Source organism: Meleagris gallopavo, chromosome 1 (assembly GCF_000146605.3).
Source record: "Meleagris gallopavo isolate NT-WF06-2002-E0010 breed Aviagen turkey brand Nicholas breeding stock chromosome 1, Turkey_5.1, whole genome shotgun sequence".
NCBI classification, from domain to species: domain Eukaryota; kingdom Metazoa; phylum Chordata; class Aves; order Galliformes; family Phasianidae; genus Meleagris; species Meleagris gallopavo.
Genome location: NC_015011.2, coordinates 61,195,963 through 61,220,660, shown reverse-complemented (window position 1 = coordinate 61,220,660; position 24,698 = coordinate 61,195,963). Strand labels below are relative to the sequence as shown.

The 24,698-nt window shown below is 41.0% G+C and overlaps 2 protein-coding genes across 3 annotated transcripts in view; both read right to left on the bottom strand.

Annotated features, from left to right (window-relative positions):
* LOC100542571 (zinc finger protein OZF-like) overlaps nucleotides 1-24,698 on the bottom strand; it is a 1,148,434-nt gene that overhangs the window by 1,050,732 nt on the left and 73,004 nt on the right. The gene's annotated exons all lie outside the window — the stretch shown is intronic.
* ADIPOR2 (adiponectin receptor 2) lies at nucleotides 74-23,241 on the bottom strand. Its single transcript, XM_003202441.3, has 7 exons — nucleotides 22,984-23,241; nucleotides 9,705-9,824; nucleotides 7,725-7,896; nucleotides 6,922-7,108; nucleotides 5,691-5,878; nucleotides 4,270-4,463; nucleotides 74-2,837 (listed from the first exon to the last, which is right to left on the bottom strand). The coding sequence occupies exons 1-7, from the start codon at nucleotides 23,149-23,151 to the stop codon at nucleotides 2,706-2,708; spliced, it is 1,161 nt and encodes a 386-aa protein (XP_003202489.1). The 5' UTR covers nucleotides 23,152-23,241; the 3' UTR covers nucleotides 74-2,705.

Below are 24,698 nucleotides of genomic sequence, written 5' to 3'. Positions count from 1 at the left end.
GGTTGGGAAGAAAGCCAGCATGATTCTGAAGTGTCACACCCAGTCCAGAATGACCCAAGGCAGCCAGACAACATTCCATTTGGTTCTTTTATTAGCAGAAGTTAAGAATACAGCAAGTAGTAAGATCCCATCTCATATGGAACCATCACCAGAGTCCCCAACCATCAAAACCCTAGAATGTGCTTCATTGCTTTCAACAGTAAGCAATTTGTAAAAAGAAATATACTGAACAAGGCCACTATTTAATGGGGAAGGAAAGAAGCTGTAGGTCCTAACTATTCTATGGCAATAACCTGCACACAGAGCAAGCAAGCCTCTGACTGCTGAGAGTAAGGCATTCAGGTGCCAACCTGGGAAGAGTTCTCAGCAAGAGCTACAGAAAAGTGCACAGCTAGGTTGCTTTTATTGGAACACACAAACTTCTTGAAGGGAGAGACTGACCGGGTAAGAATAGCAGGTGAGTACTGTGTTTCTGTAGTAGTTCTGTGCTGTGTAGGACCAGGTTACAATCACCCTTCAAGGAGCGAACGTGGGATGATGCAGGATGGAGACTGCCACTCCTGCTGGTACTGGTACAGAGGCATCCCAAAGCACCCTTCAGATAAGTCTGATGCTGATATGTTCTATTCTTTTCTCAGCCACCAGCCTACTTCCTGCTGGGCACCTCTTTGTCGGGGTGCCGGTGCTGCGAGCCCTTACACCCACTTAATACTGCTTTGTTTCATTTCAGTACCACACAGCCCCATGATAAGCTTCCTTTGGGCCCACTGGCATCCAGCGTAGCGACCCTACTGAGGACATGTTCCGCCAGGCTCACAGAGGGCTGCAGCACCTCCTCCTGCAGCTGGCCCTGCTCTCGGGGGCTTTACAAAGACTCCAGCCCAGTGGCGAAGCCTCACTACCCAGCCAAATTTAGGAAGGCTCTCTGCTTCCATCTGACTCCAGCAGACAAAGCAATTTCCCAAAACACACTTGGTGACACCCAGCATGCTGGAACATCTTTACAATCCACATTTTTTTTCCCTTGAAGGATGAAAATTAAAACTTGCAGAAGCCAAAAAAAAACAAAACAAAACAAAACAAAAAGAAAACCACAAAACCAACCTTCTACCTTCCTTCTTTGTGAACTACAGCATTTTATGAGCCGTTGAACTCATCTGTTGGAGGTAATTGCTCTGAATTTCCAACTCAACACTCCAAGCAGTGCTTGTGCCATAACAAACAAAACGTTCAGGTTTCATCTTGCAACTCCAAAGATTCTCCTCCAGTCTGGCTTCTGCCTGGGCTCCAGAGATCAAGCTACATCCATTAAGCAAGAGAAGTGTATATACCTCCCTTTATATAGGAGCTGTCTCTGCTCCATAGCAATTCAGCTGAACTCTTAGTTTTAGGTTTAAGAAATACCAGCAGTCCCATTGCTAAAGCACAGATGGGAAGCAGACCTAAGGAAAAAAAAAAAATAATAAAAAATGGAGCTGCATTGGGTCAAGAGTGGATTTTTTTTCTCCTAAAAAGAAAAACCTGCAACCCCCCTTGGCGTATGGAGCCTGACACATGAGAAGGGAACATGCTGGAGGTCTGCAGTAACCGTTACCTCCAAGCCCTGGAGCACACAACTTCCTCTTTCCAGTCTATCTTCACCCCATCTCTGTTTCCCCTCACATGCTCAACTACCTTTTGACAAGTGCACGACCACCATGCACTCATGCTCAGACAAAACAGCGCAGGCCCTCAACTGGCAACTCAACGGGGGCCCTTGGGTATAAGCAGGCACTGATGGGGTCAGACCTTTCGCCAGTTCACGTGCAGTAATCCCACCTGGCTCCAATTCAGATGCTGAGAACGCAAACAGCTCACTGTGAGATCCAAAGCCACGCAGGCCAGGCAAGCTTGGAAGGCAGTTGTCCCATGCACTTGGGCACGGTGCAGACTTATCTTTCGAGCTACGCGAGTGGAACTTGCTAACACTGTAACCTGGATGTCAGCTCGATGACTGCAGCCTTCCCAGCTCTTTGTGTACATGTACTGAACCCGCCCCAAGCGCTGGCCAGGACCCTGCATTGCCCAGGGCATGCTGGCCATCAGGAAAACCTGCACAGCCAACATGATTCACTCCTGGGAATTTTACCTGGTCCTTCTGCAATCATTTATTTTTGTGCAAAATTGAAACAGTGTGTGGTACTTGCATGTTGCATTCTTTACAAAACCCTTTCCCCCCCTCCCACCCGTTGTTTAAAACATTTATATAAATTTTATTTAAACAGAAAGTTAGAAATCTTATTTACAATTTGTTTTTCTCCCAAAAGAGCATCTAAAATCAACTCCCAACCCTCCAAGAGGATATAAATTTAACCTTGATTTTTTTTTTATTTTTTCTTAAAAAAAGGAAACTGCTAAGCTAGCCCTCCCCACTTCTACAAATAAATATGGCATTGAACAGAAGCCGATTTGGAAAGGGTCCTCTGTAGCTCAATCTGTAGATCCCAAGAATAAATTAGGGTTTCAGAATTTCCTGGTCTTCAAATTGATTCATTCCATTGCTTGAGGTATAGAATTTATCTCGGTTAGTCAGAATCCCCGTGAAGCTCCATGCTCCATCAGCTGAAACTTGGATTCTTCTTAGGTATTCATTTCACTAGCCTGAAGGCTTCAGCCACCACCCCTGTGGCACTGTTTTGCTTATGATCTCAGACTGAAGCCTGGTCTTACTGCATCCCCTCTTCTTCTGTGCAGCCTCCTCCTACTGTGAAGCGGAACTCCTGGAGGTTGGAAACCCCATGGAAATGCACAAAAGCGCCAGCCACTACAAAGACGTGGAACAGCTGATGGGAGTGGAACTGTGAAGACAAAACACTTGCATTCAGCTGGGTACTTCCAGGGCCACCCCGTCTCCAAAAAAGCCATACATTCAGCTGAAGAACACAGTAAGATGGAGCAGTACCTCAAACTGCAAGGTGCAAAGTTCAGTTGTACATTAAGCTCACCCCTCTGCTACCATTAGCAAAGGGCAAATTCCCCACACCCTGTCCTCCACAGTCATCTTAACCAGCTGATCGATCTACATGCACACGACAAAAATAAGCATTATCTCTGTTAGGGGGCAGGGAGAAGTTCAAAGTTCAGGCCAAAAGGCTTAAAAAAAAAAAAAGCATACTTAGAATTAGGTCCTCAACCACACACACTGGTTGTTTATCGATAGAACACAACTATCTCATGCAGCTAGTGGCTACAGATCTCTGCTCTGATTACAGGTATAAGCTTTACTGAGTAGATTTTCAGAACGTAGCTATTTCTCCGTCACAAAGAAACAGAGCAGAAAAAAATGCTATGTTAAAACGCTGAAACAACCAGATGTTCTCAATGAACACTCAGGATGCTATTGATTACAGTACAACAGAATGAAAACCAGGAGGCAGGTACATGACAAAGCATGGCCTTGTTTTGAGAAGCCATACCAATATGGGTGATGCTCATGAAAAAGTCTACAAATGCGTATTTGTGGGCTCCATGGGAAGCTTGGAAAGGAGCTGGTGGTACACCAGTGCTTCTGGAGCCTCTCACGTTATCATAACAAAGCTTAGTATTGTTGAAGTGGCCAAACTATGCCCCTGATGTTTACACCTAACAAACTGGTGTTGTGCAAAAGCCACTCGGACAACCCAGGCCTGACCCCTTCTAATCCTCTTTAGGGGCATTAAACCACTCTAATGGAAGTACAGCGACATTGCATCTCTCTCCAGAGGTCTATCTCCCTCTAATCTCTACTCTTGCACCAGTTTTTTCCTCTGCATCTTCCCCACAGATCTCTACTCCACAAGTCTTTCTGATCCTCACCCCAAGTTTCCACCCGACCAACTTGCCCACCACCACCTTCCCTTCTTCTGTTGTAGGGATCCCTCATAAATGCATCAATTCTATCCAGTGTTTCCACTGGCCTCACAAGATAAGGAGGCAGACATGGTGAAGATATGAAAGAAAGGAAAGGGTTGCAAAGTTTCTAACCTACCTATTAAAGCTACTTAGTACACATGATGGGGTGAATTAGCACACCAGCAGATATGGCAAACCAGCTAACCTGTGATAACTCAGCAAGAAAGGCACAAGGCAAGCTGGGCTCAGAGTGCCCATAGCTGTTTGGCCCCTTAAGAGGTACAGGTCTGATTCAGAAGTTTAGTATTTGCAGTAAAAACCACTGACACAACATCCTCCAGCCTTAAGGGAAACCAGCTTTCATGTTGGTCTCTTCATCCAGTCATTCTGTAGACTCACCCAGATGTCACACTTGCCAGGGAAGAATCTCTCTGGGATGCGGGCAGCATATAGTGCAGCACCAGTGATGTACAGGCATGCCATGAGTGCCAGCCAGCCTATCTGCCCCATTGTGGCTGCTTTCAGGAGCCCCTCAGAGATGACAAAGTGCAGGGTGGGAATAACCCCACTAAGACCCAGACCTAGAAATACTCCTGGGAGATAAAGAAAATGTGGGAGAGTCAGGTTTGAACACACTGGCAGAAAAGGGAGACAACAACAACAAAAAAAATACAAAAACAACGGAAGAAAAACTCAGTATTTGCCAGAGCAGCAGAAAGGTGACAACTCTTGAAGCTGGAGGTCCCCAGGGTAACTTTAATGGGGGGGGGAGGGGGATGTTAAATAAGACACAAATTTCCTTCAAGTAACAGAAGCTACTTAACTGTATGTTCCAGCAGATAGTGGAATTTTTCATTTAATAATTCTGTATGCTAAAGTTGGCAGACATTACACCAGTTACACATCTGGGACTGTAGAGGGCACTGAGACTACGTGAATTATGTCACACTGTATCACAGTCTCTCAAGAGCAGGGCAAGAAGGAGAAACAACAAAGACATTTATCATGTTCAGTGCAAGTAATCCTAGGAAACAAATGTAACATCTGAGGCTCATCTGCCACACGTGAGAATGTGGTGGTTTACTCAGATTTCAGAAGTACTGAAATCTTGGGGGGAAAAAAAAAAACATGTGGGGAGGATAGAGGAAAATAATCACATCCTATCCATAGATTTTAAGTTTGGAAGGCTGAACTCTCTGAAGGTACCTCAATAGCTTGTCCAGGAAATCTGGATTTACTGTAGATGGAACGCTCAGGTTAAGTAACAGAAGGACTAACATTCACCCCAGCTGTGTTCATACTCTATAGCTGCCCACTGCAGGTCTCTATTACTTCCTACCTCAGAACACAAAACCAAGCTCATTTTTATTCCTTCAATCATGTGAAAAGAACAACTAGGCTCTTTGCCTTAAAGAAGTATTTTAACTAGGCAAATCATTCAGATTAATTCAATCATTCAATGATTTGCTAGCCTGGTGTTACAGAGACAAAACAAAAAGCTGAATACACAGACACACACCAAGCAGCCAGCCATTTTCAGCAAAGTCACTAAATACAGCTAGAGAGACTTTGTACTGCCATTCTTATTGCATGTGTTACTGTCCATTTCAGGAATGCACTTCCAGGACACCAGCCCTCATTTGTGCTTCCAGCTGGCTATAAGCAATGCTGTAAGAAAATCCATCAAGTTCACAGTCCAAGGCTATTAGCTTTCTCTGAAATTAAGCTCTCTCTACGCCTCCTCAAGACTGCTCCTTCAGGTGCCAGGTAGGAAGGAAGGAAGGCAGACGAGAAGCAAAATAATTGATTTCAGGTCTTACCTGCCCTCACACCCCGGTATTGAGGGGTTGCAAACATGTCCCACTGTGAGACAATTATGGCTGCGATGCCCAGGACACAAATCACAATCAAGTAGATGAAGCAAGGCTGAGGGTTGCAGTAGAATGAATAGTACAGCCACGGTACAAAGCTGCCCATTATGAGAAGTGCAATGCCAGAATAATCCAGCCTAGAAGGAAACAAAAATCAGGTTGATGGGAAACGCAAACATTAATACTTTTCTCAAGCAGACCAACAGACTACCTTTCACTGAAGTTTTCCCTCACTACTTCAACTTTCTTTCTGACTACAGCTCCTCCACCAGTACATTCCTACAGTAATGTATCATCTTCATAGCACACAAGGTCAGTTCTGGACAGTAATCAGCAACATACTGAGCAGCCTTTAGATCAAGGTCTTTTCAAGGAAACTCAAATTTAAGCTTTGGATAAGGAAAAAAGCAGCACAAAGTGCTATGAACACAAAGAAGGGCACACAGTGTGTTGAGAGAGCACAGCCAACACAAACTCTTTAGAAACTGACAAGTATGAGTTAGGCATCAGCTAAGTGACCACTGGGGAACAGCGTCGTAATTTTTCCAGCCAAGCTGTTTTTCTAGACACCAATGAAGAAAGGAATTCCCACAGCCACTGCTTTTCACCACACCCTGACTAAATGCTCCTAGCAGAGAAGATGGAGTTAATTTTTTGGTAGGGGATTTTAATTGCTGAGTTACCCTAAAGGTGGTCTTGCAGATTACATAATCCCAGCTTGAGTAATCTTAAGAAACATGAGATGCTTAGCAGTTAGCCGACAAAAGAATGCATGGCAAAACCAAACTTGATACACAGAGCTGTCTTACATAAGAGTTAAGATTCAGTTACCAGAATAATGAAATGACAAATAGTGACAGTAGCATTTAAAAAAAAAAAAAAGAAGTTCTATTCTACCACTAAGCTCTAGGTATCTTACTTGCAGCAGCAGATGCATTCACACACCTGCTGAACAACATAAAAGGAAACAGTTCTAAGTCTAAAACAAGACAAAAGCCCATGCCGAAACAAACAACGATTAGAAGAAGCTGCAGTGAATCAATCTCTGCTCAGTTCTGTTCCAAAATATACACAGCACTCATGCAGTGAACCACTCCTACACTGGGGCGCCAGGCATGAATTCCAGTCCTGTTTTCCCAACTGTTTCCTATTTGGCTTACCCTGCCCTCTAGGCACTTACTTGGAGAAGAGCCGGGAAACACCTTCTGAGTGGCAATAAACTGTGTGGAAGAGCCATGAGAAGGAGAGGCAGAGTATAGCTCCCAAGAAGAACAATCCAACAACCACTTTCTCCTGCACAGGTGCTACAAAGGACATGTTTGGCCGGAACATGTAGAAGATTCCCAGACACAGGAAGAACACACATCCTGACAAACCATAAGGCAGAAAGGTGTCAATTTTGTGCAAAGTTTTTCTTTCAAAGAGCATGGCTTTAACGTGCAGATGTAATAAGCAGAGGAATTGCATGGTAACTGGTAGCACACGTGCAGAATAAACGTCTTCCATACTTCAGTTGCACTTTTCAACCAGGTTTTTGTTTCAGCCCGAAGCATTTCAGACTTGCACAGACTCTGTATACTCTGTATTTTTACTCATTTTGCAAGAATCTGACAACAATAAATTCGTATAAAATTATAAAATCTTGTATAGGAGAGAGTATTGTTCAAAGAGCTTGCCAGCTGAAAACCACTCATACAAGCTGCAACTTCATGTTCCCAAGGTAAAAAAAAATCTTAATATTTACACTCTTGAGAATAATGAATATTTAGTGGTAGTTTATTAATGATCAGGAAATTATTAATTCATGTTGAGTGCCATAATTAAGGACATCCCAATCCAACCTCAGTGGGAGAAAATAAGGAGAAGGACACCAAGCTAATTTAACAGGTCACTATTGGAATGATTACGCTGATCACACCAACTTCTATCATGATCTCAAAGAAAGCAACAAAACTAACCAGCATTAGAGCAAACTGAACATACCTAGAAGATGTGTCCAGATGTTACCAGTCTCTGTGTGTATTCTGAAGATACTCTTGAAACAAGCCCGGAAGGAAGGCATGGGTGGTCTGTGCCCATGCAACAGGTAGTCGTTGTCCTTTAGCCAGTCAGGCAGAACATCATGGGGAATGACTCTCCATCGGCCCTCCCATACCTAGAGTTTAGAAGGTTTTGATTAAGTACAGGAAACTTAACTTCAATAAGGTATGGCAAATGTCCGAAAACCCTTATTAGTGGAAGTGTTAATGTACGGGTGTAATAAATAGAAAAGGGTTTGATGGGATGTCTCTGGGGAAAAAGACACACTCTTGAAATATAATGCTTGAGTCACTCTTCCCTATTCAAAACATTACCATTATGAAGTTTAGCTGCCTCTCCAGAAAAATGAGTGCTTCAATATTTCATTACACAAGAAAGATACTGTACTTTTTGTTTGTTTTACTGCTAATTAAGGGAGAGCATTTAATTCATTTCCATGTTTGTTTATGCAGCATATTTCCACAAATCTTTCCTACTTAACTGAAGGCAACTTGTTCTCTCCAACCAATAAATACCAATAAAAATCCTTTCTACCAACCACAAGACAACCTGACTATAACATCTGCTAGCATTTGGGGGCAGTCTAGTAAAAAGGCTGCTCATCAGCACTACAATAGGCAAGAAAACATGAAGTGGCAAGAGTCCAGTAAGAAGTGTTCAGCCCCCCTATCCAGACTGGAACAAGATTTCCCACACTCCCAGAACAAAGTGACAGATTTGTTAGGCCAACAGATTCATGACTGTCAATGCCATTGGATTTCTTCTTTAAAGAAGCTACTCGTGTAGCTGGTTCCCAATGAAAAAAAAAAATACATATAGCTGTTCTTAGCATTCTCCAGTGTTGTAAGATACAGGTCGTCTTCAGTTTAGCTTGAGAAGTGCTGCTTCTGAAGCAGAGGGGTATCAAGGAAGTGCTTTATGTACCGGGGTTGTTTCTGCAGCGTTCGTTGCATTTGAAGTCTGCTTAGTAATACACGAGCGAAACTGGAGAATCCTGCAACACTAAGTTTAAAAAGCTACATTCTTATTTCAGTTTCAACATCAGAAGTTTTTAAAATTAATTCTCCTTGCTCCTCCACAAAAGGAAAATTATAATAATCAGAATAACCATCCCAGTTAAAGACCAGAAGCTTAAATATATTTAGCAAGACCAATTAACTTTAGTTAATGAACCAAAGGTTTCAGTCAAGGTAGGAACAAGATTTTACAGAATTCACCTTTCAAACCATCTAAAAAGTAGAAAAGATGCGTTGCAAAAAAGAAAAAAAAAAACCACAGGCAACTCAGGTTCCTCTGTAAAAATAACAAGGAATAGTTCATAAAACAGCAGGAACAAACACACAGAGGGATAGCACACGTCTCACCCAAGAAAAGGGGTCCAAGACTGATACTGCCCACACCCTGTGGCTTAATAATAGAAATCGAGCCAAGGTCAGCAATTACAAAAATCTACAGTGAATTTAGTTAGATTAACTTTTAATACATTCTTGTTTCCTATTTGAGTCAGGGACAAAGCTTGTTCTACAATGTATGCAAAGGGTGTCAGGAAAGCAAAATATCGGTGAGTCTGAAAAAGCCTGAAAAAAAATAAAAATGACCTTGTAAATGAAAGTACCTTAAGAGGAGAAACACCAGAAGCAGAAGGCTTTGATTCTGCTTTGTACACACAAGTGTTTCCCAAAAAAGGCTTCTCAGTTGCTTGATCATCTTTTGAGTCTTTTATAATCCCTACTGTTCCATATTTTACAATTTTATTTACGACAGACTGAGATCCCAAGAAGCTGTAACATTCCTGCTTATAACAAGAGACACCATTCAGGGGATGGTATGTACCTGCTCCTCCTCTTCCTACAGAGATACTCTGTTGTCCATTGGAACTTCCTGAAGAAGGAAATCACTTTGGCAGTTTCCACGTGCTCTTACCTTACACACAAATTCTTCCATTCTCTCCATGGCATGATGGGCTTGTAGAAGAGGTGACATACCCATAAACCCTTCATCTTCTTGAGGTGACTCATCATTGTGGTTATTACCCTCGGAACTCTGGGTTGGAGAGAAAAAAAAGCTTTGTAAGAAGATGAACAGAGAAAGGAGTTGTTGTTCTCCATACAAAACTGTGATTATCTGAGGTGTTGGCAAATAAGCAGTTTTCTATCCTTGTACTGTACTGAGGAAGGAATTCAAAACAACCAGCCAAAAAAATTATTACATTCTCAGATATCTGAGAACAACTCACATGCCTTATTCATTTGGCACATGCTTTCACCAGGTTTGGAAGAAAGCAGTGCTCCTCTTTAAGTTATGCTTCATTAAAGTCCAGAAAGAGAGTCTCAAGCTTGTAGCCTACTCAGCCTACTCTCCTCTAGGGAAGAATTACTACCTATTTTATGATTCAGTGCCACCACATATGCCTTAATGCCACTATAACATATCTGGCATTTTAAAATAATAAAAGCAATACAGGGAAAGAAATCCATTTACCTTGTTATAAGGTTCAATTTTTAGTTTGAATCTGAATATCTATTCTGTTTAAAGGTCGTTTACTCATAGTTGAAAGTTCAAGGCATTCCAAAAATTAGTATGCAACTTCTTTTAGTTGGACAAAAGCACATTAATCAAATAAAAGCAGTAACTGCCACTAAAGTCTTAAGCAAATTTAAGAGAGAAGTATCCATCATCCACATCCCCAGTAGAAGCCAAAAGAATTGGGAAAACAAAAACTACTGAGCCTGGGTATTCAGTTGATACTTGTCACTAATAAATGCATAGGGAAAAGTCAGTAGGTTTGGTAGTTTTCTACCCTGCGCTCACTTGTCACACCATCTCCATGTCACAGTGCACTAGTTTTCCATTTTAGGGGAAGAAAAAGGGGCAGATGGAGAAACAATAAGAGCTTTACATGTTTGTTTACTCACTAAAATGCTCACAGCCCAGAGACTCCATTCAATACTCCAGATTCCAAGATAAACAAGCCTGAGAAAGCTAAAGAAGGGAGAACGAACCTTCTGTATGGCTCAAGCTTGATGTAGGAAGTTGCCTCATCTCATGATCAAGTCAAGAAAAGCCCCACAAGAAAGCCAGGATGATTACTGGCCTCCTCAATAGCACAAGCTACAACACATTCTCCTTCCTTTTCCCATACTGAGATCAATGTTTAGTTATCACTAATTCAGTCTAAAGTGACTGGGAATCTAGCATATAACTTTCTGTAATTTATTCATGAATTAGTACCAGTAACATTCAAGTCAGTGTCCTAGATTTTGAGTAAAGAATGAAGATCTTGCTGTGCAGATCACACATTACAACTCTCCTTTGAGTAAGGCCTTCTTAATTAGTCCCATCAACAAGTAAACTTAACAAGCTACTTAAAAATTTCATTTTTTAAATAAATACAAGGAGTTTTTATAGATTTGAAGAACGTTCACCTTGATTCCCCAACCTTATTTCACTATTGCCTCCCAAGGGAGGAATGACACATTAGTGCTTGTTCATTCACCCAACGTGTGCAGTTGCCACTAGAAGCACTAAAAGTTGCCTTTTTTCAAAGGTCCCCCCCTCTCCCCGACCCCATATCATCCTTACCCCAATTTCATTCATCCACAATACAGTTCTTTGCTATCCAATACACAGTATACACCCTTCGTACACTATGTATGACCTCACATTCATCCACAATAGAACAATTCAACTGACTAAAATCTCACATAACTCATATCACTTGTACGGTCCACTCACCTTCGTTTACCATTCCAGTCTATAGCACCTCTGAACAAGTCTGGACAGCAACTGCTTATTTTATATCAAATGTTTGATACAAGTATTGATTGCCTTCAGGCAAATCTTAGAGCAGCATTAGATATACTCTCACAGCCTCAATTATCCCATTCATTCCAATGAAAAAGGCTTCAGGCAACGTAATTGTAAATAGGTTTAAAATTATTCTAAAATAGGTATGTGTTCTGTTGGTCTAGAAAGTGCTATAATAAAAAAAAATTGTTTCATTCTGACTCAACAAAATTCACAGACATGTTTCCCACACTGTTAGTTTTACTGACCTTCTCTACTAATGGATCTCTCCTGCTAGGCTTCTCAATTTTCAATATTATAAATAATTCACTCAAGGTCTAGAAGAGATGCTCCTTATGAGAGTCTGCACAATGTTGGAAACGATCTTAGAAAAATCTAGGGCTCTTCAGACTAGGGAAGGGAAAGCTCTGAGGAGACCTTATAGCAGCCTTCCAGTAGCTGAAGCGGGCCTGCAGAAAACCTGGGGAGGAAATTTTTATAGGGGCAGGTAGCAACAAGACGAGAGGAAATGGCTTTAAACTGAAAGAGGGTAGACTTCAACGAGTTATCAGGAAGAAATTCTTTACTGTGAGGGTGGTGAAACACTGGCACAGGTTGCCCAGTGAGACTGTGGATGCCCCCTCCCTGGAAGCATTCAAAGCCAGGCTGGATGGGGCTTTGAGCAATCTGGTCTAGAGGGATGTGTCCCTGCCTATAGCAGGGGACTGGAATTAGATGATCTTAAAAGGTCCCTTCCAACCCAAACCATTCAGTGATTCTACAAAACCAAAGAAATCTTGAGGTTCCAAGAATGTGCCTTACAGAAAAGCAAAGCTGGTATTTAAGTAGTACTGCTACACCTTTAACCTACCCTACAATTCTCTCTCCCAGCAGCACATAAGGACCAGCTGGAATGGGGTGATCAAGTTAGTAATCATCAGTTTACAAAAGTGAGTAGACTGAAGGAAAAATGTCCCTTCCCTTACTGAATCAAAGCCCGTATTCATTGCAGTCTGTCCAGTGACTCAAAGCCAAAAAAACGTTCATTTCCCTCTCTCCACATACTCCCATTTCTAAAATGATGGGAAGGCTTAATTTGAACAGACTGTAAAGCTCGAAGAGCACAGTTATTTATGAACTAGTCCAAAATCTTTGCATTTGGCAACGTGCCTACAAACAAATCATTAGTGAGCTTTTTAGTGATAAAAAGGAATTCATATCATATATATATATATATATGCACATACATACAAACACGGTCCAGATTACTGCCAGAAAATGGAATTGATTTTACTATCTCCTTCCTGCCATTAAGCTGCAAAATTAGCATTCAAGGAAAGAATTAAAGCTCAGCTCCTTAGTCCTTTTTCTCCATAAGGAAGAAAAACGAGGTCTGTTCTGGAATATCTGTCTTCTCTCAACTCCTTCACCCCATGTCCTATTAGAAAGAACAGTAAACTGCTTTTTGGAAGCTAGAAATGTATATCTGGAGTTCAACACCAACACCAGTTTTCATCTGGAAATCTGTAGGAGAGTACTAACCTTCAACTCTTTTGATAATGACTGAACAAAAAGCACACCTTTCTTTTCAGAAGGCACATGGTAAAACATCCAGTGTGATAAACTCCTTTGCATCTTAAGATTCCAAGATTTTCTCTTCTTTGGCTGGACATATAAAAAATACAACATAAACAAGCATGCGCTTCAGGACCTGTTCTCCACTATTTCCAAGTTCTGCCACAGAATCACATTCTAAAACTGGAGAAAACAATGGGCAAACAATCCCTCTTGCTTAACACCTTGCAAAAAAAAAAAAACCACACACACACACACAAAAAAAAACAAAAACAAGAGGCCCAAATGAAACTGTTTTTAGTGCAATACGGTACATCACGAACCACGTACTTCCAGACTGTTTTTGCCTTTGTACTTTCCAGATTACTGGCTAAGAAGATTTCTATTTGACTAACGTTTCAGATGTTCTTGTTTATTCTGCATTGCCTAACTCATTCAACTTCTTTCTTGCAAGAGCGTTCAAGTTTTCAACACAAACTGAAGACTCTGAAGTCTTTAAGGCATTTGGAAATGTTTGATTTTGAAATAAAACCCCCCCTCAATCACTTGAAACAAGCCAGCTTGTTGCAATCGCCAGCTGTCATTCTCCTGCTGTACAGAGGTAGCAATGCCTGGAATCAGTCTTTCATGCAAACCAGAAATCGTGGCTTCTGAATACTTAAGACTCCACACTACACTTAAGCATCTGGACGTTTATGTTTATGGAAATTCATAATTCATAAATTCATAAAGGGCTAAAACTACAGGCAAACAGTACCCAGCGTTACATCAATTATGTAACAGAAGCATAAGTGCATCCTGAGTTGATTAAGTTGTACCAGAGAATAAACTAAATCTGAAGGGACAAATGACAACTGTTAGAAGAAAAAGGTTTCACTGGTTCATCACATGCACTTCATTTTGGGAAGTCTTCCAGCTTCTTTTGTGATAGCAGTGACAGACACGAAGGCAAAAGTGAGAGGTAAGAAACAGACTTGATTATATCACTTTGCTTGGAGTTCTGGTCAACACACATCCAGAGACAGCCCATCTTCAAAACAAGAATTTCAGAGTCTATTTTGGTAAGGATGGAAAAAGCTTAGTGCCAAAACCAAGCCTTAGAATTCAAGCAGATAAGAGCAAGAAACCTCTGAGAGTCTAATTACCCTCATGAAGTTTATCTTAACATTAAATCTTATCATTTTATACCAACAGCAGAGAACTTTTAGAAGAGTTTACATGAAGTACAAGAATCTGTTGTCCGAACACCACCCAAAAATAAAAATGAAAATCACATAGCCAAAGACCTTGCCACAGACAAAACCACAGCAAAACCCGTTCTGGCAAAATCAATATACTTCTTGGCTACTACAGCTCACCCTTCTCATAGAGGGGGTAACAATTTTTATTCTGTCCCCTTTGTATCTGTCAGCAGATCATAGAATCCCTAGAGTTCAAAGGGACTTTTAAAGGCCATCTAGTCCAACTCCCCTGCAACGACCAGGGACACCACAGCTAGATCAGGTTGCCCAGGGACATATCCAGTCTCACCTTGAATCAGATGCCCTATTTGTTGACACACTCCCTATGGGAAAGTCTGCCAGAAGCCAAGCTCCAATAGCAGAAGAATATTCCAGAAACCCCTTACCTGCTTTTGAGAAAGATGAGTTCTGCAGACTGCAAGTAACAAAAGTACAGATTATTGAGATATGTCGTTTCTTAACATCAGTTTAAAGACTTACTGCAAGCTTGACAGTTTGTGTGACTACTACCTCACTAGGTGACAAGCAAGCTCTTTTTCACTTATAGACTACAATTTTGCTAGAAAAATGCTATCTGCTCATGAGAAGGTACAAACTGAAGCAAGTCAGACTTAAATCAACCTTCAAGGCTTATTTTATCAAAAGTGATCCTCTTCTCATCCTCTCAGTCTTTTAGTAAAGTGCTTCTGGCACTTCTCTGACCCTTAGGTTGATCAGCAGATCCAGTGGTGATCTGGCAGAAGTTGCTCAGTTTTGTTAGGCTAGATAACCGAGTTGCTTCATATAACCAAGAGATTGAAGGGGCTCAAATTAGTGCAACAGCAACATCAGGAGTATCGGCTCCCATTTTTACCACGGTCCACTACAGAACACCTTCTGTACATCAGATTTGTGAGCAAATTTCAGTTCAATACATTTCAGCTGGACACCAGATTATTTCCAGTCCCTCATTCTGTACAAAAGGAACATAAGGACTTGGTTTAGCTTTCTATAATCCACATGTAACTAATACCTGCTTCCTCAGGCTGCTGTATTCCCCAGACTCCCAGCAATTTTCAGAATTGCACGTTCAGAAGTACAGTAGTTTTCACTGGTTGCATCCACAGAATTTGATGCAGAAGTACACAGAAGTACACAGAGTTGTAGAGAAGTGCACATTAACCAGCAACACCAATAACTGCAATACACGTCACCTAAACACTTAGAGGGGCACAACTTCCCAGTGTCAGGGTTTCTTTTTGGACACTCACTGCTCAATTACTTGAGGGCCATACAGATACCTACGTAGTATTAAGATCGGGAGCTAATGAAACCCCAAGTGTCAAGGGTGTGTAGTTTCTGATCTCAGTTCGTTGTTGACATGTTGCTGGTGCCTTAAAACTGCTATCACAGGAATCTCCTAAATACGATTCTGTCTGAATGTGTTCTATAGTTCTTGTTGCTTCCTTCAGCCGATGACAGATGTTCCCCTGTTCTGTTCTCTTCTTGACCTGCATCCAGACAGAACTCTGCCTCAATATGAGCACACCATTGTACCATGGGCAAGATAACTCAGAAAAAGCAAATGTCTTGATTAACAGTAAGTCACAGGACACTGTACAACCCGTACTTGTGTACAATTCTCCTCCTAGAACATAGGTTAGAAGACATACATCGCCTCATTCACAATACCGCCGTTATCCACTATATAAAACTGAAGTCACAAAGTCTAGACGTGAACTTGGAGCTCTCTTGCTCTTGTTTATCTTGATCTCATCAGATGAATGATTAATAGTGTTTAACATGACATTCAAGTAATTTAATGTTTCTTGGGGCAACGTGCCAGATTCAGTAACTCGAGAGCATGGAGTATAATGGCCAAGATATGTTGAAGGCTGTAATATAAAAATGCTATTTTTTCCTGACTGCAGTCCTGTAACATTCTTTTCAGTTAACCAGATCCCCTTCTTCAGCAATTCCTGTGTACCCATTCTGTCAACTGACCTTTTACCAGCGTGCGTTTTGCAAGGAGAAAGCAGTGATAGGTGGTACCACTCACTTTCTCCCAAAAGCCTGTTACACATTTTTCAGAATGTCCTTTGGATTATAAGTTATTAACTGGAAAAGCAGGGCACTTCTCCTGGCCTTCTCTTAACTTCTGCACGTACTGGGTTATTTTAAAACAGTTTTGTCATTAAGAGTTCACATTCTCTTAATCTGGAAGGGTTATAAACATGTACATACCAGAGTTTCCAAAAAGGCAAACCAACCCTCTATGCAGGGTGTGCAGAGCTGTTTTTGCTGTCACAGAACCAAAAATGTCTTTCATGAGCTCTGTGCCAAAGACCCTTGCAGCCTATTGGTCAAAATGTTAAGTACTTGAGGGTTCCTGCAGCTTAGTATTTTTCCTTTGTAGGTCACCTTCCTATAAAAGCTACACTCATTTAATACAGCACTTGGAAACAGTTTTACACAACTCGTCATGGGTGACCGCTTGCTGGCACTCATTAAAAACAAGCGCTAACATTTAACACTTGTTTAGCAAACAGTTCTAGGACAAAAATCATGTTGGCTTCAAGCACGCTCTTATTAGAACGAGCTCCCTCATTAAACGTCTTCAGATGACTAGGGCTCATTAAACCTAGGCGTAATAGCAACTACTGATTTTCTGTCAGTGCTCTGTACAATGGACCAAGGACCTCAGTGCCCACGCATTCTTACCAGTGCACTTTCAGAAAAGCCAGCAAAAAAACTCATCTGCTGCAGAGAGTTCTCACGTGCCATTTTCTGCCCCTTTACCACTACCAACCCAGGCAGCAGAAAAGAGAGAGAAAAAAAATCCCAGTGGGCTTATGGAAAAAGAGTGCTCAGGAAAAAGAACTGCTGGAAGCACATTGCTGAACTTATCAGAAGAGCAAAGTCAAGCAATTTAAAGCAGTTGGCAGAAGATGCAGGCTAACTCATCAGTACAACACTATTTTCTCCATATTGCTCTGACGGGTTGCTGCATCCCTCATTACTGCCCAAGTCAGCCAAATAAGATCTCCATGAGAACTAAGGCAAAAGCTGTGGAATATAACCTTTGTCCAGGAAAAGAGATGTACCAGTAAGCTACAAACAAAACCGCTCCCTCCCTCGCCTTGTTGCAACACCCAACACAGCAAGCAACGGCCACAAACCTAGCAGACGGGCAGCAAGCCCAGCAGAGCACTAGTGCTTCCCCTCACAAAGTGCTAAGGCTCTCCAGACTGAAAGGAGACAGCTCGATAATTCATACAGAAGCTTTCTGGGAGAAGAGGCAGCCACGCAGACATGGCAGTTCCCCACGTTACCAGCCTTCTTGACAGAAGACTGTCTACTACTGGTTGACTAGGTTAACAGTATTTTTTTTTCCCCAGCAGACATTCATGCCCTTAAAGCCTGTTAACATCCAGACACATTAGTAACTGTCAGTGAAGGATGCATCAGCCAATTCCAACCAGTGTAGCCCGGAAACCAGAGATGCATCAGATGTCTTCAGACTGCTTGAACTGGAACACTTGCAGATACTCTGTATATCCAAGAGTGTTTTGCAGGGACCGATACTAGATTCACGTACTTGCTTCACTGACTGGCATCTGAGTAAGATATGCATTACTTCCAGTGCTTAGAACAGCAACTGAAGGAGAAATTCAGATGCTAAGATCTCTGACCTGAAGTAAAACACCAAGTTGTCTGCTTCCAAAAAAGTAACATGCTTTCCCAAGAGCTGAAAAAAAATGGAGGGATGCAAGAGGTCAAAGAAATCTATAGAAGGACAGATTTTGAACATAACATGCTTTAAAACAAACGTGTTTTGGTGGGATCTTGAATTCTATTATGCCAAGCCACTCCCATACGCTCAGATGACAATCTCTAACAATAAAACCAGGAGTACAATGCAGAAGACAAGAAAATGCAGAAGCAGTTGCCAAGTTCTTAATAATAACTCCAAGAACCAATGGGAAAATGGAAATCAAACAGATCAAGAAACTTGCAAAGAAAAAAAAAGAAGTTCATGCAGTCAGAATGTAAGAATATCAGTTCTAAAAAGGACTACTCTTAAAACCCCAATGCATAGCGTTGGCTAGCAAGACTTCCTGAGACTTTTCCCACTCAGCATCCATCATAAAGACAAATTAAAAATTCCATGAATTTACACTCAAACTGCTGTTGCTACTGAAACTATTTTTGTGGTCTACTTTTGTAGATAACACATGGCCACTTCTTGAACTGCAAAGACTCTGAGCAAGTTCTAGAATTCAAGATAAATGCTTCAAGTTATTTCCTCACGTTCCAATTACTTTACGACTTTTATACTAGGAAACTGTGTTATCCCCTTCTGTCTCTCTCCTTCACATCACTTTGGTACTTATACCTTGGAAAGTCTCTTGTAGCTACATGCAGGTACCATTAAATTTGCCACAGGAGTTCCATGAAGGAAGTGAGTTCCACTTGAAGTCAAAACACGCGCTCCCTGAGAAGCAATCCCGACGAGTATTTGCCCAGGCTTCTTCTGCCCATTTAGATGATTTGAGAGATATGTGGAACTCCTCCCAGAGCCTTACTAATGGCTACCAAACATTCAGAGCAATATGTCCCCACTTCACAGACGCATCTCAGCGCCACCCAGTGCAACCAAGCAACGGCTCAACTGTATGAAAGGAAGCATCAGCCAGGAATATAAAAGCCTCATGGCTGGAATAAAGGCAGAGAAGATGGTTTTTCTGTTCACCTCCTATCACTGACGGATTAAAGCTGAGAAAGGAGAAAGTCAAGCACAGATTTTTAGGGTTGCATAAAGAGCTCATTCATCAGGTTACAAAAGTCACTCTCATCTGACTGCACGGGCTTAAGAAAGCCACAGTAAGAGGGATTTCTTCAGGAGCAATCACTGCTGGAATTATGCAGGCAGTTGAGACGTATCAACATATACGCACTCCAGGAAAGAAAAGAATTACGGGATCAAAGACAAAGAGGTTCAACATGTAACGGATATTAGTTTTATGTGATCCATACCTTCTTCTAAGTATCACTATGTAACTGGCAGATGATAGCAGTGGTAGGGGGATACAGCTGTTTTACTATTACTTTAGGGAAGCATGGTGAAGTATTCTGAATAATACCCAACCCAACCTTGTATCTAAGGAAAGGCAATTAAAATAATTGCTAAGGCAAATAACTGGTACCTCTTGTGGGCTCAGACAGTCTCCTCCTATGTAGGAAGTGACCATGCAAACAGGCAGAGGAAAGGGATTCTTGTAGAGGAGAGCCTGAGGCAGATTTATTATAAATAACAAAGCTGCAGTGAGATAACTAGGCTAATAAGATCAACAGTTAGCACGCAGGCAAAAGAGAAACAACGTAGTTTCATAACAGGACAGAACAATAAGTCAACTCTTACGCCCAGTAAATTTTAGGGTAATAGTGTAGCTGTTAGAATACGCCTGTCTTGTAAAACATTACTCATAATAGATCAATTTAAAAGCATAGGAAAATACAGTGGATGTTCTTAGGCATGTACACCCTCCCTATACAGCTCTCATCCACTCTTTACCAGCATAGGATTTACTAGATTTTTACAACTACACTGAAGCAGAAAGTATTTGGCCAATAAAATACTCATACTGTGGGCATCACTTGAATCCTTTTATAAAGTTTGTTTAGCTTGTGTGCCTGGGCATTATTGCCATCTGCAGAAGAGCAGTAACCTTACTGCACTGTTATCTAAACAAAACCAAAGGAAAAACATCCATTTGAACTTACTAATAAGCCACATCTACAGAGAGTATCACACAGCCAGTAGAGCAAAAAACTAAATTCTAGTTTGCATGTCAGTGTATCCAAATAACAGCTGTACTGAGGCTTATACACAACATAGGAAGACATAGAGCATGGTCTTTTTTCAGATTGTTTAGAACACTGCAGTACACCACATAACAAAAGACAATTCAGCAAGCTAACACTGCAGTGTTTCACAGCAGAGTGCTGATGCTTCATCTGAAACATCAAGCATTCAATCTTTTAAGAAAAAAACCTCAGATTTCCTGTTTTTAAAACTGTGATATCACAAAATAGAAATAAAACTTTGGGCTGAAGGAAAAAAAGATGAGAGTATCTGAGGCCACATTTTGCAAAGAAAGTTTTGCAGTCCGAGAAGGAACTGGTCTAAGTGGCAAAAAAGAAAACAAAACCAACAACATTCTGTGGCAGCATTTTAGGAGATTGGAAAGAAGGCAGGCAACAAACAAAAACACCTAAATACTCATAGTAAACCACAATTCAAGCAGCATATACTTTTGTCATAAGAGCAAAAGCATGCTAAGAATGCCTGAAAAAGGTAAAGAGTAAATCAGTTTTGTTTTGTTTTTTTTTTAATTTGAAAGAAAACTGAATATATACTCATCAAAATACTCTATACATGCTTTATATTTCACTAAGCAAACATATAGAATGAATTACCATAATCAGTTCTGGCCTTTTACTTTTCTTTGCTCCATCTTCAAATAACTCACATTATTCAATCAGAAAGTCAAGACAAGAATGAATACAACCTTACAGAATTTGACACCAAACACAGAGTCAGAGAAATTATCTGTTCCAAATATCTGTTAGTGTAATTCTACTTACTTTTTTCCTATCCTAAGCAAATTCAGCCATTGGCTAACACACGTATAAAGTTTTATACATATTTTATGACTTTCCACATAATACAAAGAAAATGACTGCATTTATTTGCTTTTATTGTGATTCTGAGAACAGCTTCCAGAAGTTATTGCACCATATAATCATTGACATGGCTTCTCGATCATCAGTATTTGTTCTGACTGATTTTAATTACAAGGATATCTTAAGCTAAATGCAGTAAGTGCTCACAGTAATAAAGTTAAGACAGACTAATACAAGCTACCACGTCATCCAAATCATTATTGTGGTCCATACACACAACCAAAACCTGTGGTAAATGCAATTACAGCAATAGCTCATCCCTTCTCCATTAAGGGCTTTGTTATGTAGTATCAGCATCTTTTTGCTACTGTCTTAAAAAAAAAAATGTACAGCTGCCATAACTAAACTGATACAGTACAGTGGTAAAATCATTATAAATTTAATAGTGAGCCTAAGATGAATGTTCCTTCTGCTTAACTGTCCTGATATTCAGCTGCGTATATCCTGAGAGAAGCACTAATTACAGTTCTGAAACTCTCTAACCAGAAGGTACTTTTGCCCAGTGCTTGGACATTACCTTTGTACAACACTTAATTAAGCTGTGCAATGCCTTTCTACAGGATGTTGTGGCTGCTAAATTCTGCAAAGACTCATATGCCAAGAATTCAAAACTGTTGCCACTATCTCAGGAAATGTGCAAACCACCAACTGCTAAAAGCTAGCATAGTAACACAGTTCCTCATCCTTATATTCTTCCTTAAAAGTCTACTACTGCTGACAGCATATTGAGTACTGCAGAGTTTCGGTCTAACCCAGACAGCTGTTTTTCCAGTAAGAATGTTTTCAAGCACTTTTCTGTACTAATATCCAAGATGACAGCAATTAGCCAAGGTTCAGATTATATAAAGCTAGAGTAAATGTTTCTTCTCCTTTTATTTGTAACTGTCAGTTGCAGAACAGAAGTCTTTTGACCTGAGCAACATCTCAGCAGGGAACAAACTATTTCAAGCCCTATTCTTTAAGGTGAGAATACAAAAACAAAGCTGCTAAACTTACACTTACCACAGAATCATAAAGTGTCTTGTGTCAGAAGGGACCTTGAAGACCACCTTCTAGCTTCAACACCCCTGCTATGGGCAGGGCTGCAACCCAGCAACTCAGGCTGCCCAGAGCTCCATCCAATCTGGCTCCAAGCACCTCCAGGGATGAGGCACCCAGAGCTTCTCTGGACAGCCTGGGCCAGGGTCTTACCACCTTCTGAGTAAATAATTTTCTCCTAGTATCTAACCTAAATTTTCCCCTCTTTTAGTTTTAAACTGCTCCTCCTTGTCCTGTCACTAATGCCCAGTCTTAATTAGGGGAAGACATACGAGAAACAGCTGAGGTCTCTTGGTTGGTTCAGCCCAGAGAAAAGGAGACAGAAAAGAGGCCTCATCATAGCCTATAGCTTCCTCAGAAGAGGAGTGGAGGGGCAGGAGCTGATCTCTGGTCTCTAGTAACACCAAAAGAACTGGCACGGATCTGTATCAGGGGAGGGCCAGGCTGGATATCAGGAAAAGGCTCTTCAGGCAGTGGAACAGGGTCCCTAGGACAGTGGGCATGGCATTGAGCTCATTGGAGTTCAAGAAGCATCTGGACAATGCTCTCAGTCACGTGGTCTGATTTTTGAGTGGTTCCGTGTGGAAACAGGAGCTGGATTCAGTGATCCTTACAAATTCCTTCCAAGTTGGGATATTCTATGATTCTATGAAGCCCTCATACATTCAGCTGAGTATTTCTGGTATCTTCCTGGTTTTATTACAATTATTTAACAGGCATAACATGGTTGCAGAACCTCAGTTCATAGGTTTGGAACTTATTTCAACCAGCAAACGAAGCATTTGCATAAAAACTTATTTATCTCAGCCTCTCTAACAGATAATCATATAACTTACATTTTCCTGATTAGAAGACAGAAGTGGCTCCACTAAAAGAAGCCTCTGCTCAGAGCTGTCCTCTTCAAAGGCTGTCTGTGTCGTTGCAGAGTCAGACATGTGTCCTTTTCTGAGCCGTAGACCTGGCTCTGGAGAACCAGCATTATCGAGTTCCGTTAGTTCATTCATGAGATGCTGGGAGCCTTCTCAAATATTCTGCTTCCTCTTGATCTGGTTTGGCTGATTATGCGTTGGCTCTGAAAGACAGAATTTGTATAAATAAACTGAAGTTAAAATGAATAGCGTAAGAATTGGCTGGAAGAAGAATATGCCTAAAAGCTGCTAGACAGCTATGATGATTACTTTCACACATTCCACATATTCATCTCTATATAGTTTTACACTGCTGGACTTCTTGAATTCTTATCTTGTGACCATTAATGCTTGTATTCTAACACAAGTTAAGCACATCTTTGAAAGATGACAGAAAATGCATCTCAGAAATTCACAGTACATTTACAGAAGCACAACTGTGCTCTGACAAATCTTTTTTATTTGTACAAAGTAGAAATGCTGAGCTGTTGATATTAGTCATAATTAAAGTACCTGTCACATGCATTCTAAAACTATCAGTTTTGTGGGTATGAGACTCATTTCAAATTGCCTGAGCTCCACTAACACTAAATCATTAAGCACTGATACAGCTGCATGGATGGCAGCAAGCACACAGAGCACCAGCAGCAGCTAGCTCCAGGCAAAGTGAAAGTGGGATAGTAGTACACACAGCAATCATGTTGTTACCATCACTTAAGTTAGCATGTTCACAATGATTACTAGCAATGGGTTTGTACTATAACTTACAAAAGGAGCTAGACTAAACAGCTTTATGCCATTCATTCCATCCTAACAACTGAAAATTGGTAATTACCATAGAATACCATAAGCCAAGCTATCCACACAGAAAAGTAACTGTATTTTACACTTACAACAATGCAAAGAGGATGCGGGGCAAATTTAACTCAAGATGCCAAAGATTAAATGTCCAAGTGCTACTTGATGATAGCTTGTTAATGAGCTTTTTATCCAAGAGTACTATTGGTTACCTATTTATCTCATACACCAGTACCCACCCAGTAGTCACTGGGACAGTAAGCTGAGAGATACCCTTCTGGCACCACTTGTCTCAGGAGGCACAAAATCAGGGCGTTCTGAGCTCTGAGTGCCACGAACCAAAAGAACGACTTATGCTCAACTGACACTGCAGAGTCCCTCTGAATGAGAACCCACTGGTCTCATACCAATAATCGCTTGGGCTGATTCTGTTCCTGCAGCATTTAAGTACTTAGATGTGACTAACGAGTAACATTAAGATAACCCATCTAACAAGTCTTAACTTGCCAGAGTGCATAATTAGACTGGAATTTTAGAACCCAATAAAAGATCCCTAATTTTGTCATAATGTAAGAGGGCAAATTAAAAATGTATGATGAGGGTTTGATATTGGTGGTCTCGCAATAAAATATCACCTCCAAAAGGCCAACAAATAAAGTAACCCCTTCCTCTAAGGGATTAATCTCATTTATATATGATCACTGCAAGATAATTCTCAGCTCCATCAAATGTGCTATAGTTAATTTTGCTGTAGCAGTTTGTAACGTTATCTCCCCTCTGCTGTCCGGAGGTCTCCAGGGAAAAGAGCTGCTAAGGAGCAGGTACCAGACTGAGGAGCCTGTGCA